Genomic DNA, 19610 nt, shown 5'->3' with positions numbered 1-19610 from the left:
ACATTTGGTCTAGGCACCATCTAAGAGTATGACAGAATATCATTAGGAATTATTTCACTGACTTATTTTTGCCAGTTGAATTTGGTTCTATCCTGGGTGTGGGCTGCCCAGCTTCTGGTTCTTGGCCATCATGAAACATCAGGTGTGGGGGTTCTTGTGGTATGGGCCTCAAGTTGGAGCAGTCCTTGGCTGGCCGCTCCCACAAGTCCTGCTTCACCATTACTCTAGCATGTTTTGCAGGCAGGACACAGGGTAGGTCGAGGGGTTTTCGCCTGTGTTGATGACTCAGTCTCACATCTGTGAGCCTTATCTGGTTATATAAGGTGTCCAGTTTCAGCTCTGTATCCCCCAAACTAGGAGGCTTTGCTAAGGTCATTCTCATAGCTTCCAGGGAGTTTCCACTGCAGTAGATTTCTACATCTCCCCCCAAGTTTACCCCCCCACCCAATTCCAGTCATCTCTCCTAGTACTCTGTCCTTTCATTCACTGTTCTGCCTGGACCCCTGTTTCCATTCCCATTCACCCCAGTCCAAGTGAAAAATCTTTTCTATTTCCCTTTTCCAGGGAGATCCAGTCATCTCCTCTTGAGCTTTCCTGGTTACTTAGCTTCTCTCTGTCTGTGGATTATAGTGTGAGTAACCTTTAATTAACAGCTAATATTTACTTATAAGTAAGTACACATTCTGGTTGTCTTCTGGGTCTGGGTTACCTTTCTCTGGTTAACTTTTTTCTAGTTCCACTCATTTGTCTTCAAATCTCATGATGTTACTATTTTTAGCAGCTGAGTAGTACTCCACTGTACAAATGTACAACATTTTCATTATCCATTCTTCAGTTAAGGGACATCTAAGTTGTTTCCAGGTGATGGCTATTATGAATAAAGCAGATACAAACATAGTTGAACAAGTGTCTTTGTGGTAGGATGGTACGTCTTTTGGGTATATGCTAGTTTGAAAGTAAATGCCCCAAAGGGGAATGGTGCTAATGGGAGATGTGGTCTTGATGGAGTAGGTGTGGTCTTGTCATAAAAAGTATGTCACTGTGAAGGTGGGCTTTGAGGTTTCGTATATGCTCAGTCCATGTGCAGAGAGATTCAACACTTCCTGTTGCCAGCAAGTCAAGTGTAGGACACTCAGCTACTTCCCCAGCACCATGTCTGCCTGCATGCCACTATGTCACACCATGATGATAATGGACTAAAACTCTGAAAATGTAATTAACTCCAATTAAATTATTTTTTAAATAATAGTTGCTGTGTTTATGGAGTCTTTTCACATCAATGAAAAGTCTAATTAAGACAAAGCCCAAGGGTGGTATAGCTAGATCTTGAGGTAGATCAAGTCCCAATTTCCTAAGGAACTGCCAAATTGATTTCCTAGTGGCTGTACAAGTTTGCTCTCACACCAGCAATGTAGGAGTGTTCCTCCTGCCCCATATCCTTGCCAGCATGAGCAGTCACTTATATTTATGATCATAGCCAGCCTGACAGGTATAAGATGGAATCTCAAAGTAGTTTTGATTTGCATTTCCCCGATGGCTAAGGATGTTGAACATGTTTCTCAGCCATTTGAGATTCCTCTATTGAGAATTCTGTTTAGGTCTGGACCTCATTTTTAATAGGATTATTTGGTTTGTTGATGTCTAGTTTCTTGAATTCATTATATAGTTTAGATATCAGCTCTCTGTCAGATGTGGAGTTGGTGGAAATACTTTCCCATTCTGTAGTCTGCCATTTTGTCCTATCGACCGTGCCTTTTTGCCTTTCCCAAACTTTTTAATATCATGAGTTGCTGTCTATTGATTGGAACTAGAGGGGGTCAAGGACACCACGAAAACACAGCCTGCAGAATCAACTAAGCAGGGTTCACAGATACTAAAGAAATAATCGCAGACCCTGTATGAGTCTGAGCTAGGGTCTCTGAATGTGCATTATGTTGGTATAACTTGGTGTTCCTGTGGGACTTCTAAGTGTGGGAGTGCGGGTATTGCTGATGCTTTTGCTATGCTTGGGACTCTTTTTCTCCTTCTGCATTGCCCCCTTCACCCTTGATATGAGGGTTTGTGTTTAACCTTATTGTAATTTGTTATGCCATGTTCAGTTGATATCTCTGGGAGTCTCTCCCTCTCTCTCTCTATTTGAAAGGAAACAGAGGAGGAGTGGCTCTAGGAGGAGGGAAGTTTGGGGTTTGGGAGGAGTGGAGGTAGTATGGTAACATATGTAAAGAATAAAAATTAAAGAAACCTGCCATCTATTTATCACTGCACAAAATAATAGGCTTTCTTGAGTCAATTTCATGGATACTTCTGAAATACTTGTATCACATCCAGGCCTTCCTAACCCCTCTTTTTATATTCCTTCCACCTTCCCACCAGACTCCGTCCTCTTTCCAAATCTGACTACATTATCATTAGGTAGATTTTAGATATGGATGGTGGAGGAAGGAGTCTTAGAGGAAACAAAAGGATATTACAATAACACATAGTCACAAGACCAAGTCATGAGATTTCATAAATGGGTCACAAATTTGGGAGCCATCCAGTTCAGTTTAGTTATCAGTGAGAATACACACTGAGAGAAGGTATACTTTTAAAATAGTGTATTTTAAAGCCACAGATCATAACGGGAGAAGATGACTGACATGACTAGATGACAAAGGAAGAGACACACATCAACAAACAACATCAAAAAAAAATCAATAAAATAAACCTGATATCCTGACAGGTCTCATCTCTTGTATGGTCTACTATTGCCAAGTGAGTATATTCTTGCTTTAATTAAGGTTGAGCTACTATAATAAACTCTACTTGCTGAGGCTCCTTATGTATTTAGTTAAAATCTTTTCAATGAGAATGCAAGAGCCAAGGGATGCTGTATGGTCCTTATAGTTGGATATCAAATGTTCTAGAGTTAAAAGGATCTAGCAGGTGCATGGTTCTCCCCTCTACTTTGCAATTGGGAAAACTGAACTGTTCCTCAGTTATGAAACTGCAGGTTCTACTAATGATCAACCAGATTCCTATAACAAGACTGGCGCATGACCTTCAATATTTGCTCATCAAGGTCAGTTCTGATTCCTTGACTATTTACAGTGGGAAGTCCTGCCATGCAGTTTGTGGTCCCACAGTCAAATGTAATTAGTGAGTGATGTGAGTGAAAACTTTTCAGTTGATACCATTATATGAACTGCAGCACGGGGTTCAGCTCTTCTTCTTTTGTTCACAATTCATTCACAATAAGATCAGATTCATTATTAATATTTCTAGTGTGATGACAATGACCGGAAAAATTATTATCATAATTGCAGTGGGTCCTCTAAAAGCTTGGTAAGCAGAGGGCTACTGTTCTTCAGCACCAGGCCCAGGGATTGCCAAAGGGAAGACTCTTTGCTTTTAAGACAGTTTTTTCCTGTCTTGTATGGTTTACACAGGATATAGATTGGTGTGGGATGTCCTTCTGCATGTTATGAATATATTTCATTACTATTGGTTAATAAAGAAGCTGATCTGGCCATAGCCAGGCAGAGTGGAACCAGGCAGGAAATCCAAGCAAAGATACAGGGAAAAAGAAGGGGGAGTCTGAGAGATGCCAGCAACTACTGGAAAAGCAAGACGTGAAGTAATGCCAGAGTCAAGTGACAATACACAGATTGATAGAAATGGGCTAATTTAAGAAGTAAAAGCTAGCTAGTAATAATCCTGAGACATTGACCAAAACGTTTTAATTAATATTAAGCCTCAGAGTGGATATTCGGGAACTGGAGGGTGGGAGAGAAAACTCCAGCTACAATAGTTCAAGAGAGAAGTCAATACTAACAGCAGTGAGCCATTGGAAGTCAATGGTCAGGTAGTGTTGAGACCATTTTCTAAAGTAAGTGGACATTAGCAGGAGATGGGGAATTACTTTAATAAATTTCCTCTTAATTCCCCAGAGAAACTCCCTTGAATACTTTACAAAATGATGAATTAGATGCCTCGGCCAAGTCTGTCCAAATTGTTTCTGAACAGAAGGACTGTGAGAGTACTAGTCCAAGTAGACATACTATGGCTGTTACTGATGATGGCGTGAGGATTGTAGACTAGAAAGTGTGATGATGATAGTCCCAAAAGCTGGAGAGGAATTTTAGAACACCAGGTCAGAGACATGGTCTCTGCGTTTGACAGCTGGTCAAACATTTCTTGATCATTATCTCTGCATTAAGATGAAGGTGAAGAAAAATAGCTACAGGCATCTTAGCTCTTTCCGTTTCGCCTTTCCTTCATCATTAACTACCTCCAGTTGTTGTTTCTGGAAAGCAACTTAAATGCAGGAATTAGTGTACTGAATTCAAGACAAAGTTTAGCTAGTGAAAAGTCTTTGTTGTGTACAACCCCTCGCCAACATCTCCCTTGTAAAAGTAGGATCTGCCCTTTGAGACATTTCTAACATCTTTCTCTCTCTACGTTTATTTTTTTGCTCTAATTTACTGTGATAATGTCTAACCTCTCAAGTAGAAATATACTATCTTTTTAGAGAAAATGGAAGTAAGTATATGTTCGAATTTGCATCAGATTGTCTAAAAAGATATACTTTTATACTTATTTACTTAACAATTATATACCAAGTGCAGTTATCTATCAGCTGCTGCTGTAGCCGTTACGTACTTCAAATGAACAAAATTGGTCATTGCCCCCATAAAGAGTGCATTCTGGCATAGAAAGAACAGAAAATAAAGATACAAAAAGGTAATATGTCTTTCAATTGCTACAAAAAAACCCCACATGGTACTTGTAAGTAAAGTGTTTACCGATGTTAGAAATCTTGTGTGAAAATGTAGAGTCAAGGGCTGTCGTAGAGCACTTGCCTAGCATGTACAAGGTCCAACAACAGATGGATATTTCCAACATCAAAACAAATTAACAAACAAGTAAAAACAATATCAACAAAAACAAAAAGCCTAAAGCCAGACCATAAGATCTAGCAGACAGGCCAATATGTTTGAAGCATGAATTAGTCAGCTTTTGTTAGTGTAATAAGATACTTGAGGCCAGATACTTTGTAAAGAAAATTGCTTCATTTCAGCTGACATGGCCACATAGCATTGAAAAGCTCTTGCAAATTTTCCTTTTCCACTTTTTCATTATTTTATTGTAGGAATATGTTTATATCTCTCTCTATGCACACTCTCTCTCCCTCCCCCTATAAAGCAACCAGGACTCAATTAAGGTTCTCTAATATCTCATCTCATCACTTTCAAAAGTCTCCACAAACACAGAAACAAACCAGAATCACGGCTTTTGGAGCAGAGGAGGTGGGCAGGTGATGAGCTCTGGAGCTGGAACTCCCTTTAGAATTTTTAGAACATCACCAATGGAATTAATGAGATCCAAAATACCTCCCCCTTTCCCTTTGCTCTGCATGCCTCTCAAAGCTTCAGCCTCGACCTAAGGTACTGCATGACAAGGAGTCTTGATTGATAGGCCACTCACCTACATCCAGTGAGGAAGAACTCTGAAATTAAGGTCTGTTGACAAAAGCAAGTGTAGAGGATACTGGATAGCTAGCATTCCACAAAATGCAAGGTGTTAGCTCACTGCTTTTTTTTTTTTACTGTATTTTTTTGCCTTTAGCCCATTTTCCTCTAGCCTTGTCTCTTATGCATTGACTTTGTTATATGCTTTTATATGCTTAATTTTATAACCAAGTTTGATCTATTGTAACCTGTAAAGTCAGTGACCTCCTCCACCATATCCTTAGCCAATTCTGTGTTGCTGGATATTTAGATTGTTGCACAAAATAAAATATCAAAGCTGCAGCAAATAGTAATATCTTAGGAGAACTGGCTTAAAGATAAAATGTTTTCATCCTTGGGTGTCTGTCCTACCTTTATTGTCCTTCTAGAATACAGTTCACTGTATATTAAGTCTAACTCCCAGAAGTATATAAACAAAAGCAATTTCATCAGCTGTTGGAACTACCCAAACAGGGTGAGCCTCATTCTCTTGAAGACTGACCGCCTGCTCTTTGTTTGTCAGGTGGCAAGCTGATTTTCATGGAACCAGGACCCATTGAGCTCAGAGCCCACTCCATCCTTATTACAGACGGGGGAGAGCTCCACATCGGCTCCGAGTTCAAGGCTTTTCAAGGCAAAGCTCAGCTCAAACTCTATGGAAGTTCCCACTCTACCCCCTTCTTTCCCTATGGAGTGAAGTTCCTGGCGGTGAGGAATGGAACCCTTTCCCTGCATGGTAAGTAGTAAATAACTCACAAAAGAAGCAGAAATGGCGTTGTTTCTAGCAAATATGTGGGCAAGGAACATGGATTAAATTATCTAAAAAGCCCAGGAATTTGTTGCTGAGACAGTGGGTCAATTAATGCATAACATTATTTCCTTAAATGACATATCTAATTATTACTCTCCGTGTCAGTCTTTGCTATGGTTATGGTTCCAGTGGACTGGATAACGTTGCACACCATCAGATGGCGTTGCCTTTTGGAGTCATTTTTCCTGTCCCGTTGAGGGTGAGCTTAGCCACTCCCATCCTCTGATTTGATGAATACGAGCAAAAAGATTGCACTTCACACAAAAGTAGAGGCTTTACAAGCTATTACGATTCCTTACCCATTTGTCTCTTGCCTTCCACTTAAGAATAGCCTGTCACAGGTAGGGGTAATTCTTTCAACTTGGAACCCTACGTGAAGACAACATAGGCCAGAGGTGATGACTACAGTGGTGTGTGTCACCATTTTTCAAGAATGCCACTGAGATTGACGTTTGGAATGATTGTTGGACTCAGTGAAAACTGACTGACAATTATTTAGAAGAAGCTGGTATTTCTCAGCAGGTAGTATCCCGACATCACAAGCCAAACATGGACAACTCCTCTTCGCAATTGTTCAGCTATTCCCATCACTCATCACAACACATGCCGAGCTCAGTTACAGTTGTATCTGAAATCCCCCCTACAGACGGGGATTTCAAGTTACATGATTTCCCCAGAGAAAACAGTTTCTGCGTCAAGTTTTTCTTGCTTTCTGATCATCTCATTCCATTTTGCAAATTGACTGCTTCTTCCCTTAAGACACAAGCAATTACTAAATGTGTAGGATATTGATATCAACTGGAAAATGTAAGAATTAAATGAGTGTTTTAGCAGATAATCATATACATTTGTCGTCTGGTCTTGGTCAAATACAGAGCAATATTGTGGTCTCCAGGGCTGGGAGGTGACTCAATAATGTAGTATTTGCATAACGTGGGTAAGAACTACAATTTCAGCAACCCCAAACAAAACTAAAGAGAATGAAAGAACCCTAGAATGTGGACCCTGGGTAGCAGCCTGATCTAAAAAGGCCTGATGTCACCAACACCAGCATTGTATTGACATGACAAAAATGGAACCCACTTGTAGTAGAAAAATTGTCTTAGATGTGGGGTGGAAACTGTACTGAGGAGCCTGATATTATCTTCTGTCCTGTTTTTTTTACAAACTGTGTAATAATCATTGTACACACACACACACACACACACACACACACACCCCTACCTTTATGGATTCTTCTTTATCTTACTCTAAGAGAAAGCCAAAAGTTTTCTACAGTATTTTGGCCATGGGCCAGTCAAGTGTTGGAGAAACCATTGAATTTATAATTTTTAAATACCGATAACTTATCTGGATGGGAACTCGAAATTTCTGTCCCATGGATTCTTACTCTTTTTCTCCCGTCTTCATGGATCTGTCAGCTAAGATCCACAGCTATCTTTTGCCTTTGCACAGGTTAGCTGTGGTCTCCAAGTGCTTAGTCTGCTGGTCACTTAGGCCACTTGCTGTACTCATGGCTTGACTCCTCTAAAGACCAGAATACAAATAAGGAAAATGAAAACTTGCTCCATGTATTTTCTCTCTTTTATTTGAACTTCCATGTTCAAGTATGAATAATCAGTGAAAACATTCATAATATACCCTATATGGCTATATTTTAAAAATTCCGTGGACTTTATAAATAAGGACATGTCAAATTAAAGAAAATCTACAGTGGCATAGCGTATGTTCAATATAGCACAACTAAAGCTGAGTAAATGCTATTATTAATAATATGTTTTAAACTTCTGTAAATTAAGGGGATTATCCCTGATGTGTCTATGTGACACTCCTTGACACAGTGAGGTGTATTTTTTCTCTGCTTCCCTTTCCCATTTTGTTTTCCCCTCTTCTCTCCTTTTGTATTTCCTTTCCTTTATTTCCTCTATGCCCCTCTTTCCTCCTCCTCCTGCTCATCTTCTGTCATCTCTCTTTTGTTTCAGACCTGCCATCAACATTTCACTCAACCTCAAAGCCCCTCCCATGAAACATGTCACCTAATCTTCAAAGCCTGGGCATGGGATGTGGGATGATCCAATCCACACCCTCTCTGATATGATAATTCTATACTTTGTTCATCTGAAATAAAATCCATGAGAAAAAAGATTGGCCAGATCCAATCCACACCCTCTCTGATATAATTCTATACTTTGTTCATCTGAAATAAAATCCATGAGAGAAAAAGATTGGCCAGTTGGGTGGGAAGATGTCCTTTCCTCACCCATGCGTCAGAGCATCAAGTCCCACGTGTCCTTCATAAATCTCTCTCGCCATCTCTTACCACCTGAGGTCTGGAGTAGCGTCTCCTTCGGCCACAGTGGAATACCGTCGTTAAAATCAATATGTCACTTCAGTGGCCTTTTTCCCAGGGCAAAGGTGGGTCTGGTGACACTCAGGGATTAGAAGCAAACTAATTTTCTTTTGCGGTCAAATATTCTAAAGGGCGAGCAGCTTGATTTACTGCCTTCCACCCAGAAAGTCCCTCATGAGGCGGCACCCGCTTAGTATTCCAGGGAATCTGAGGTGAGATTCGCCAGCTTTAGTGTATCTCAGAGGACTGATCCAGGGGGAGTTTCTAAGTCTAGCCTCCTGAATCTCACGCCCAGACTCTGATGTAGTGGTCACGGGATCGAGGAATCAATCCTCAAATTGAATATGCGTATCAGAGGAAACTTCAGGGGGACTGATCTTGAATCAGCGACTGAACTGAGAGATTCACTGGGGCACTGGGCATTGTGGAATCAGGAATAGGCTTAGGTCTGTTGGTTTTCAGTTATGATTTTGAATAAATTAATTTCCATAAAACGAGGCTATAAAATCATAGTCACCATCCTACACTTAGTCCTTATAGGGTGTTTTCGAGCAGTGACAAATACTCACACTGTTAATTGTTATTGCTTTGCTCATATTCTGCTTATACTTTCTTTTCCTTTTCCATAACCACACGGGATGGAGTGCCAGGTAGCTTACATTAGGAAATGTTGAAGAGACAGCGATTTCTAATTGAAAATGCAGCATGTGACCCCCTCTGTCCAACATTTACTCATCTTATTAATTAATAACTGTTTTTCATCAGCTAGAGATGATTTAGCCTTGGAGCTCATGAGACAACAACACTCCCAGGTACCTTCTGTCCTAGTCCCATCACCCAGTGGGCACCTTTAGATTTTAATCTCTCGTGGTACAGTTGCTTCCCAGCACAGAACAGTCACCACGCCTAGGTGTGGTTATGATGAAATCACAGAAAACAATCACACGGGCCCTGCGTAGCCAGAAGGCGGACACTGTCCAGCAAATGGAATCCTTCGCAGGCTTGATTCCTAGCGACTAGGAGTGAGGGGATTGATGGATTCTAATTTAACTCCAGCAGGGGTCATCTAGAAACTTACAACTGGGTCAGCGTGCCAGTCATATCAGTCTCCCCAGTGCGTCCCTGCTTGTTCATTCTTCATCACTGCCCTTCGCAACCCCTCTGCTCTAGCTGATTTTCATCAGAGATTAAAATTGCTAGGCAAACGGGCTTTGCAGTTCAGCCTTCGCAAGAAAGCTGGGGTTGAAAGTACTTTTCATGGCTTTGTTTGGATGCAGAAAAATGACACATGTTGGCACTCACACACACATATGCGGCAATACCTTTGTCTGTGTATTTGGGAGTGGATCAAGACAAGCTATGTTTTCTATTGCAGCAGGAGTGCTGATGGCTTAGTAACTGTCACCTGCCCACTCTGATAAGTTAATATGACCAAAGAGTCCAGGGCTGGATGTCTGAGACTTAAGCATTTGGAGGCCATAAAGAAAATCCACTCTCGCCTTTTGCCTGGGCCACACTCTTGCCTTATGCCTTTGCCTCTGCCAATCCAGTTTCACCACCCCAACTGAGTGCCAATCAGTTGTCACTTTTCAAAGAGGTTGCGTCAGCCAGGGCAACTTGAATTTTTGACAATGTAATTATGGCTCTTGCCTCCACAGTGGGGGGCTGAGAAGGCCAGAGCGGGTTTTATTGATTGTTCAGCAGGGAAATTTATCAATGTCTCCCCTTTCATTTCTACTTCTTCCCTGAGAAATTTGGCTGACAGTCTTTGAAGAAAAGTAGTTTTACGGCCTTGACTGGACTTCCGCCTTTGTCCTTCTCAAGGAATTACAAGACAGAGGCATTAAATATAAATGGATATTTCTGAGGAAAACTGCTATGTGGGGACATGATTGAGCAAAGTCCTAGTGAAACTGTTATGAGCGTAATGCTTCTCTAGGAATAGAAAAGGAAGGGGGTTATTTACATAGGCAAATGGCTCATTTTCCTCGTAGAGTTTCCTGAAATCTGTATTTCAGTTCCGAGGTTTGGACAGATCCCATATTGATGCTGCTGTTGTGGTTGCTAAGGAGGGGAGCACGATCTTTAAGCACAGTGTAGCGCTCATGGAGCAGCGCTGAGCAGTGTGTTCCCGGTTAGTGATTTTTCATACTGTGTCCCACAAAAACCACATTTCCTAAGAGAGCCCCTGGGGGCTCCATAAACAGGGGAATATCCGAGGTCAAGGAACAGAAGCTTAAGCGGCTGGACGAATCAATTCAGTGCCTTTATCTCTACTACCTGTTCAAAGTGATATTTCATTAGAAAGAAAAAGAGTTTCGCTGTAAAAATCGTGATTAAAAGCTCCATTAAGGGGCCGGTGAAGCACTTCTACTCGAGCCTGACAGCCAGAGTTCAGTCTCTGGAGCTCATACAAAGGCTGGTGGACAGAACCCGCCCCACCAACTTGTCCCCGACTTCCCAGCATGCTGCATGGTGTGTAGACACTCTCTGAGTCACAAGCACCCAATAAATAAAGATTTGAAGACCTGAAGGAGCTCTGTTAGGCATTCTTTTAATTGTAGAGCATGGACCTTTTGGGGTACCCAGGGCCTCAGTCTGCATGACTCCTCATCTTCTCAAAGCCTGCTGGACTCTGACTTGCTTTCTGTGAAGTCTGTTCTTTGGTGTAGTATGGTCTTTCCTACCGCCAGCTTTATTTATTTATTTTATTTCTTCTATTTTTATTTTAGTCCTTTTTTTAAATCAACAATACATTTTTAACATCACTGTTCTCTGCCCCACCTCTTCCATCATTTCTCATCCTGACTCTTTGCCATCCAATACTCCTTCCCTCCACGTCTGTCCCTCTCTTAAATTTTTTGTATATTTCATTCCCTTGGACTGGAATATAAACTATTATAAAGGCTTGGTACTTTTTCGTGTGTAGCTTTATTAATCTCAAATTGCTTGGTTAAAAAAATAAAGAATCCCAGTATAAATAACTTTAGATAGAAAAGGATTTATGTCCTCTTGTGATTAAACTGAAGGCTGGGCAGGGAGGAAACTACCCATGACCAGGAGAGCCTTTAGTCCCCTCGATGCCAGGAGGACCCCTGCTCACCTCTTCTGGCATGCCTTGGCCCCACTTTCTCCTAGGTTTTCATGAGCTTCTATTTTCTATTGCAGAAGAAAGGAGGAGTTCTGTGTTCATTAAAAAACAAAACAACAAACAAACAAACAAACAAACCAGGGAAGGGCTCATAGCTCTAGAAATCTTAGTGCCTTGGATGGGAACCAGGGCATCAAGACATTCTGATTGGACCAGCTCACTCCACCTTTTCATCCCTCACTCACTCCTATAGCACTCCTCAGGACCAGGAAAGCAGGGTTATGTGATACGATGTAACTTTGCCTTAATTAGGGAGGCTAGGGAGGTGTGGGTATATCAGATATATTTGTGCATGTGTGTGCATGTGCATGTGTATGTTAATGCATGTGTGCAAGGACATGCTTGTGTGAAATAATGTTTTGGGACTCTCATCAATAAAAGCAAGGGTCATAGTCAATTCTCAAAAGGATTATGTTACTGAGCAGGCAAAACCATAAATGACTTTTACATTGATTAAACTAAAACTTGGGGATTTTGATGTATGGGTCATCTTTGAAATCACAAGGCTCTTGAAATGCAGTGGCAGAAAAGTTCAGGTATGGTATATTTGGACTATAATGACCAGTAAACTATAATAGGATCATGAAAACAAACATGTCATTGAGCTTCTAATATAAACCTTAAAACACAGAGGATTATTCGTTTGGTTCATATGTATAAATACATATGACATTTCTATAATTTTTTGCTTCAATTCAAAATTTGAAAATTTAAGTCACCCCCCCATCCCAGAATTGTAAAGTTCTGTTTCCTGTCCTGGAACTTGCTCTTGTAGACCAGGCTGGCCTTGAACTCAGAGATCCGCCTGCCTCTGCCTTCCAAGTGCTGAGATTAAAGGCTTGCACCACCACCACCTGGCATGTTTTAGGTTTTTTTCTTCACCCTCTCCCCTCTTTCTCCCTCCTCTTCCCCATCTTCTGCTCCTGGGATGCTAGATTTCCTCACTTCTGTATTAAAAAGACTTTTTACCTTTTCTAGCATTTTTCACCACAGAAATATTCCTCGGCCTGTGTGGTGTATAAATCTCCACAATAGGAGAGATACAATTTTAGGGTTATCTGAGAGATGAAAACATTCTAGTCAGACCATTTTTTTCTCCTTCTGATTAGTATCTTCATCCATATACTGATGAGTGTTCTTTCTTACATTTTAGTAGAACTGTCCAGTTGATTTCCCATATTTAAAAAGCCAAGCCCTAATTTGTCCAGTTCTAAGTCTTCAGTCACCTATCCAGTTAATATACCATACTCTTCCTTTAGGCCTCTAGCTCTAGGCACTCAGAGTGGTAGAAATATGGTCAACAGTTATATTTTCCCCCTTATCTTCATTTTACATGATATTGATGCTGGGCAGGTAGAAGAGGTAAGACATTGATCAGGCTTTTTATTGAATTCCCTTGTTGTTAGGTATACTCTTGGATAATCTCCAATTTAGAAACCTTACTTGGTTATGTAGTTGCTAGCTCCCAACTTAAGTGTGGCTCTTGGATTCTATACTTGATGGAGGAGTGTCTATGTGTTACTTTCATTGGTTAATAAAGAAACTGCCTTGGCCCCTTTAATAGGACAGAAAATTAGGTAGGCAGAGTAGACAGAACAGAATTCTGGGAGAGAGAAGGAAGACGCTTCAGGCAGTCGCCATATGCAGTCGCCATGCTTCTCCTCTCCAAGACAGACACAGGTTAAGATCTCTCCTGGTAAGCCACCACCTCATGGTGCTACACGGATTACTAAATATGGGTCAATTAGCCAATAAGAGGCTAAAACTAATGGGCCAGGCAGTGTTTAAAAGAATACAGTTTTCGTGTAATTATTTCGGATGTAAAGCTAGCCAGGTGGCGGGACGCAGCCCCACGGCTCCATCAACACATACTGAAGGTTGATTCAAACCAAACACCACTTCCAGATCTCACTTGATCTAGAACAGTGGTTCTCCACCTTCCTAATGCTGTGACCCTCTACACAGTTCCTCATGTCATGGTGATGCCAACCATAAAATTATTTTTGTTGCTACTTAATAACTGTAATTTTGCGACTGTTATGAATCATAATGTAAGTATCTAATATGTGATGCTATAAAAAGGTTGTTTAACCTCCAAAGGGTTTTGACCCAGAGACTGAGAAACAGTGATCTAGATGACATTTGCAAATCCTTTCTGATGTGGATTCCCCTCTGTATGCTATGAACCATTGGTTAATAAATAAAACTGCTTTGGCCTACTGGCAGAGCAGAATAGAGTAAGGGAGGATTTCCAAGCAGATAGAGGAGGAAAGTAGGCAGAGTCAGAGAGAAGCTATGTGGTTTCCAATGGAGAAAGACATCTGCCGGAGCCCACCAAAACTTTGCAGATAGGCCACGACCTCGTGATGGATGCACAGTTGAATAGAGAAAGGCTAATTTAAGATGTAAGAGCTAGCTAGAAATATGCATAAACTAATAGACCAAGCAGTGTTTTAATTAATACCATTTCTGTGTGATTATTTTGGGTCTGCGCAGCTCAGAAGTGAACATGCAGCCTCCATCTACACCTTTCATACTAAGATTTTCCTTTCTCTGCTCCCTCTGTGCTTTCCTGAGAAGCATGAGCAACTTAAACTTATTGTGCACATCTAGATGGCAAATCTAGGAAACAGAAGTTCATTTTGGGGTCTTTCATGTCTTTCCAGTCCATTTCAGTAGTCTATTTTGTTTAATTGAGAATAAAAACTTTACATCACCTTCTACAGAGAAAGGCGATTTAAAGTCAATGACTAACATACCAGGGCTGACAAACATCTTCACACCTCAGGATTCTTTTTGAATTTGCTATTTGTATCACAGTCCGATCTGGCATATAGGCGTCTCCAAGAATAGCTAAGAATTAGATTAATATCCTTTTAATAGGTCCCCAAAAGATGACTACTCCCGAACATTTTATGGTTCCCATATAGCATGTAGCACTTGTTATCTCTCTCTCTCTTTTTGTTTAGCTCTTTATAGTAGGTTCTATAGGAGTGGAAATTCTACTCAATTACTAGTTTAAAAAAATCACTAGAAGCTTGTCAGTGGTTTGAAGAGGAGAGCCAATGTCCTTCCCCTGTATTTTATTGTTTTAGTTAGGGTTGGGAAGCAAGTTAGATAGAGGAAAGAATGAAAGACAGGGGAAATTTAAAGTGTCACCATTGCTTCCAGTAATCATTTTCTTCCAGTCCTAAGGACTAGGCACTGTCAATGAACTGGATCGTTGGTCCTTTTAATTTAGGTTTTGTGACAGATAATGACTAAGTTGCAAAGGTTGGATATATAACCTGGTGTGGTGGTTTGAATAAAAATGGACCCATAGGTTCATAGGGAGTAGCACTGTTATGAGTTGTGGTCTTATTGGAGTAGGGTTGGCTTTGAGGTCTTAGAAGCTCAAGTCAGGCCTAGTGTGGCTCACCATCATTTCCTGCTGCCTACCTATCCGAATGTAGAACTCTCAGATCCTTCTCCAGCATCCTGTCTTCCTGCCATTGTAATAATGGACTAAACCTTCAAAACTGTAAGTTAGCCCCAATGAAATGTTTTCCTTTATAAGAGTTGCCATGGTCACGGTATCATTTCATAGCAATAGAAACTCTAACCAAGACACCTGGACTGGTGTCAAATTTGTGACCTTCTTGCCTCAGCCTTCCAAACCAGCTGGTTACCACTTCTGTGCCACTTAGGCCTAGCTGTTTCCTACCTGGCCAGTGTGAATACAGCATGGAGTTGTAGTCAGTTGGAATGCTGTGATGGCTCCCAGCAACATGGTGAGTTTTCTCGGAGTCCTACCTCCACCTGGAAACTGGGTAGATGACAAATTTCCTTTCAGGGTTGACAAATATTGTGTCATATGACTTTCAAAACATGACCAATATCACTAACAAAAAATAAGATGGAAACTTCTCTGTTTTGCCCAATAGTGCTTTTAAAAAATTTTACCACTTTTTAAAATTTGTATGTTTTAAATTATCTTTTCTCATTTTACACGCCAAATCCATTTCCTACTCCCTCCACTCCTCCTGATCCCTCCCCCTCTCCCCACCCACCCCCTCCCTACCTCACCCACCCCCTCCCTACCCCACCCACCCCACATCCAATCCTTAGAGTGGCTAAGGCTTCCCATGGGGAGTCAACAAAGTCTAGCACATTGCTTTGAGGCAGGACCAGAGTACTCCCTCTATCCCGATTCTCTAGGCTGAGAAAGGTAATAATGCTTTTAAAAGGTCCTACACACAACTATTTTGTACACAGTGGCAGAAACACACCTACTGTAGTTTCTTAATAAGACAGGAATAGTGACCTCGGGCCAATGCAAATGGAAGGCTTCCCTAAATTGATAGTTTAAGCTAACGTACTTTTAAGGGCTTTTGATTTTAAGTGTTTGTGTGTAAATGTATATTGCTAATTGGAAATGAGAGTTAGCTTTTCAAGAACCTCAGTACAGTGGGAGCCCCACTTAGAAACACATTGTAAGGTACTTCAGGTTTCTATATATACTTGGAAGTGTTGGCATTAGTCAGGTCTCTTTTGGTTGGAAGTGACAGAAAACCCAATTCAAACAAAAAATAAGGGCATTCACTGCCTCATCTAGCTGAGAAAACGCGAGCACAGCTGTGCCCAGGTGCTCTGCCGCCATCGTTATGACTGTTACTCTGCAGCTCTGGGTTGGGCTTTCCCATAATCTGCCTTCTTTGGCAGTTACTCTCCACTCCCACAGAGGCAGAAACAGGGCTCTGGATAGAAGACAGCTCCTCTTTCCTAGTGGCTATTTGACCCTTGAGCAAATCTCATTTGTCCCAACGTTACCACTGCACATCGCTCTGTTGCCTGCCCTTAGCTCTTAACCTTGCCTGATAAATATATCACGCAGGACTTATTTTTATAGTCGTTTTATTTATTCTACTGCTCCTGTCAGTAATATAAGTACATCATGGGGACAGGTGATTTTCATTATTTTTGTTATTGTTTTTGTTTCTGCTTATGATGGATCCCTATTGCCAAGAATATGGCTAACACTCAAAAAGGACCTTGGTAAATATTTGGTTCCTGGAGAGCTTAATGGGAAGCTTAGGAAAAAGGCTTTGATGTGACTTTGATGGTGTTTATATCATCTACTATTTGTGTTATTGTCTCTGACAAAGGAAGAGTTACCCTTATTCTCAAGTGCGTCCTTGTTGGAACAATGGTGTGGAAAGTCTCCCAGAACTACATGGCCTGAGATTGAAAAAAGACGGCTTTATAAATAAGAGGTGTCTTTTCTACTATTGTGGATAACGTACAGTAAAAAAAAAATCGATTATCCACCTTTTAAATATTGAATTTTTTTGCTATTTTTAATGATTTTAAATTGCAAAAAGATTTAGTTGGATTGCTTATAGTAATAGATTTAAAACTTGTTTAATTTGGCTGGGTAAAATTCCAGCAGATTCACTAGGCAAAACTAAAACCCTCAACACACAAAAAAAGAAAATTCAGGATTAAAGTATATTGTGATGTTTAAAAATTTGATTGATTATATTTTTCAAGTGGCAATAAAATGAAAAGGCTAATTTTTAAGTAGTTCCAGGCAGAAAGTCCCAGGGCACAGTTCTAGCCTGACCTGCCAGTCTTCCGTGTAAATATTTACATACACTTATTTTTTTAAATTAAGCTATAATTACATTATTTTCTCCTTTCCTTTCTTTCTCAGACCCATCCTATTTTTTCTGAATTTTATGACCTCCTTTCCTCTAATTTTTGTAAGTATAATGATCTAAATATAGAAACAAATCCTTATGTCATATGATGGCACTTGTATATTTATTTGTTTTCAAGGTTTACCATGTGGTATTGGACAAACAGTTGGTGTGCTCTTCCCTGGGGAAGATTATTTCTCCTGCTTTCAGCATGCTACAATTGCCTGTAGTTCTTTGTCTTGGCTTGTTTTTGTTGTTCATGTTCAGGTCTTGTTTAGGTAGCTATATTGTTGAGACTTCATGAGTATAGCTTCTCTAACAAAAGCATTTAGTAGCATAAAAACATATTGGCATACTAATTTAGCTGCCATTTCTCTTAGTATGCGAACATTGCTGACTAACTACTCTGGTTCTGTTATAATTAATTGTTGATTTTTAAGTATGATCTAAATGTTATGGAGAAAAGATATGCCAAGTAAGTTGTAACAATTATTAAAAATGCAAAATAATTTTTTAAAAGATTTGGTTCTAATCCAAGAAGAGAATTATCACGGGGCAATGATGTGCCACAAAACCGTTTGTGTGTGAGCATGAAGGGGACACAAGGAGTTTCTTTTTTTCCTTACCTTCTTACCTTTAAAACTGCAAGCAGAACTGGAGACTTCACTGCTTGCAGGATGGTCAGTTCAGCCAAGAAGGAGCAAGTCTACCTTTGGGTTTAAGAGAGCTGGTTTGGGTACCACTCTGCTTTAGAAAGAAGGTTCTAGGGAGTTACTTCCAGGACCCTTCCCTATACCTATGAGGTGAGAAAGAGTAGAAGAAAAAGAATCCTTTATTTAGTCTCATGAATCTTCCTATACCTGGGACTGTGACAAGAATTTCCTAGTCCATAGCAATACCACATCTCTTTCTATAATTGAGGGATTGGAAAGGGGAGGAGAGCCATGACTGTCACTCAGCAAATGACAACGACATTCTTATTTTATGCAACAAGCAGAATTATTGTTATGATGTTACAAATATCAGTTATATAGGAGCATATTCATATTCCCGGGAAGGTAAACTAGGATTGTAGTTCTCAAGTAAGAAATATATATATATATATATATATATATATATATATATATATATATTTACCTGTGAGCTACTTCCTCCTGAAAATTTAATTATTGGTAGACTAAAGTAGCAAAAGCAGTATTTGAGTCTTTCCTGTATTTCTAAATTTATTCGTTTTATAATATTCTTCATGGATTGGTAACCCAATGTAGTACTCAGTTTTCTTGGGTACTAAACCATTTCATTATGGAGCTTGAAGACATTAGCAACTGGAGAGTAAGAAGAACTGATATGTACAATTCCTTATTCACGTTCAAGAGCACGAGAATCAGGAAAACTGATGGCATAAGTTATAGCTGAAGAGATGGCAGATGAATGAGCCAAATGCTGAGAGCTCATTCTGAGTCTGAAGGCAAGATAAGATATAATCAGAGTCTGCATTTATGTATCAAGGAGTTTCCTGGATCTTAATTATCTCTCATTGTCAAAGGCAATTAATTTTATTGAATTGCCCAGTTTTGATTTTAATCTTACCTAGAAAATACCTTCACTGATACTCCCAGAATAGTATTTGACTGATGTCTGGGTACTCTGTAGTCCAAACAAGTTAAAATATAAAGTTATACATCACAATCACTAATTTGCACTTCACTTTTGACAAATGGCTTTCTAATATTATTATAGACTGCAATCTAAGAAGGCACTTGATGTCTTCCTATAGTATGTGGCAGAATGACTTTTTCCCCCCAATGAGCTAGACTTTGCTTAGAAATTGAGTCCTTAAAATTAGGAGCATGGGAATCATGGGAGTGGGTTGAAGGGGAGTTGAAGGGAGGGAAGCAGAGAAAAAAATTATAGCTCAATAAAATCAATAAGAAAAAAGAAATTGAGTACTTAGTCATCTTCAGTGATCAAGCCTGAACTCTACAAGACTTTATGGGTTCAAATCCCAACTCTATCAATAACTAGATGATGAAACTCAAAATGTCACCTCCTAAGTGTTTTACCGTCTATGTGTAGAATTGATGCTAAAACATTCTTCATCATGCTATTACATGAGACAAAACCAATAAGA

General features: G+C 40.1%; 1 protein-coding gene across 1 annotated transcript in view; it reads left to right on the top strand.

Annotated features, from left to right (window-relative positions):
- Nucleotides 1–19610, top strand: part of Pkhd1 (PKHD1 ciliary IPT domain containing fibrocystin/polyductin) — a 380278-nt gene that overhangs the window by 117242 nt on the left and 243426 nt on the right. The window contains exon 22 of the mRNA XM_038343811.1: nt 6013–6225. Within this exon, the coding sequence (XP_038199739.1) occupies nt 6013–6225 (213 nt within the window). The remainder of the gene's footprint in view (nt 1–6012; nt 6226–19610) is intronic.

Source organism: Arvicola amphibius, chromosome 9 (assembly GCF_903992535.2).
Source record: "Arvicola amphibius chromosome 9, mArvAmp1.2, whole genome shotgun sequence".
Classification (NCBI taxonomy): domain Eukaryota; kingdom Metazoa; phylum Chordata; class Mammalia; order Rodentia; family Cricetidae; genus Arvicola; species Arvicola amphibius.
Note: the sequence above shows the minus strand (reverse complement) of the source record. Positions and strands in the feature narration are given on the sequence as shown.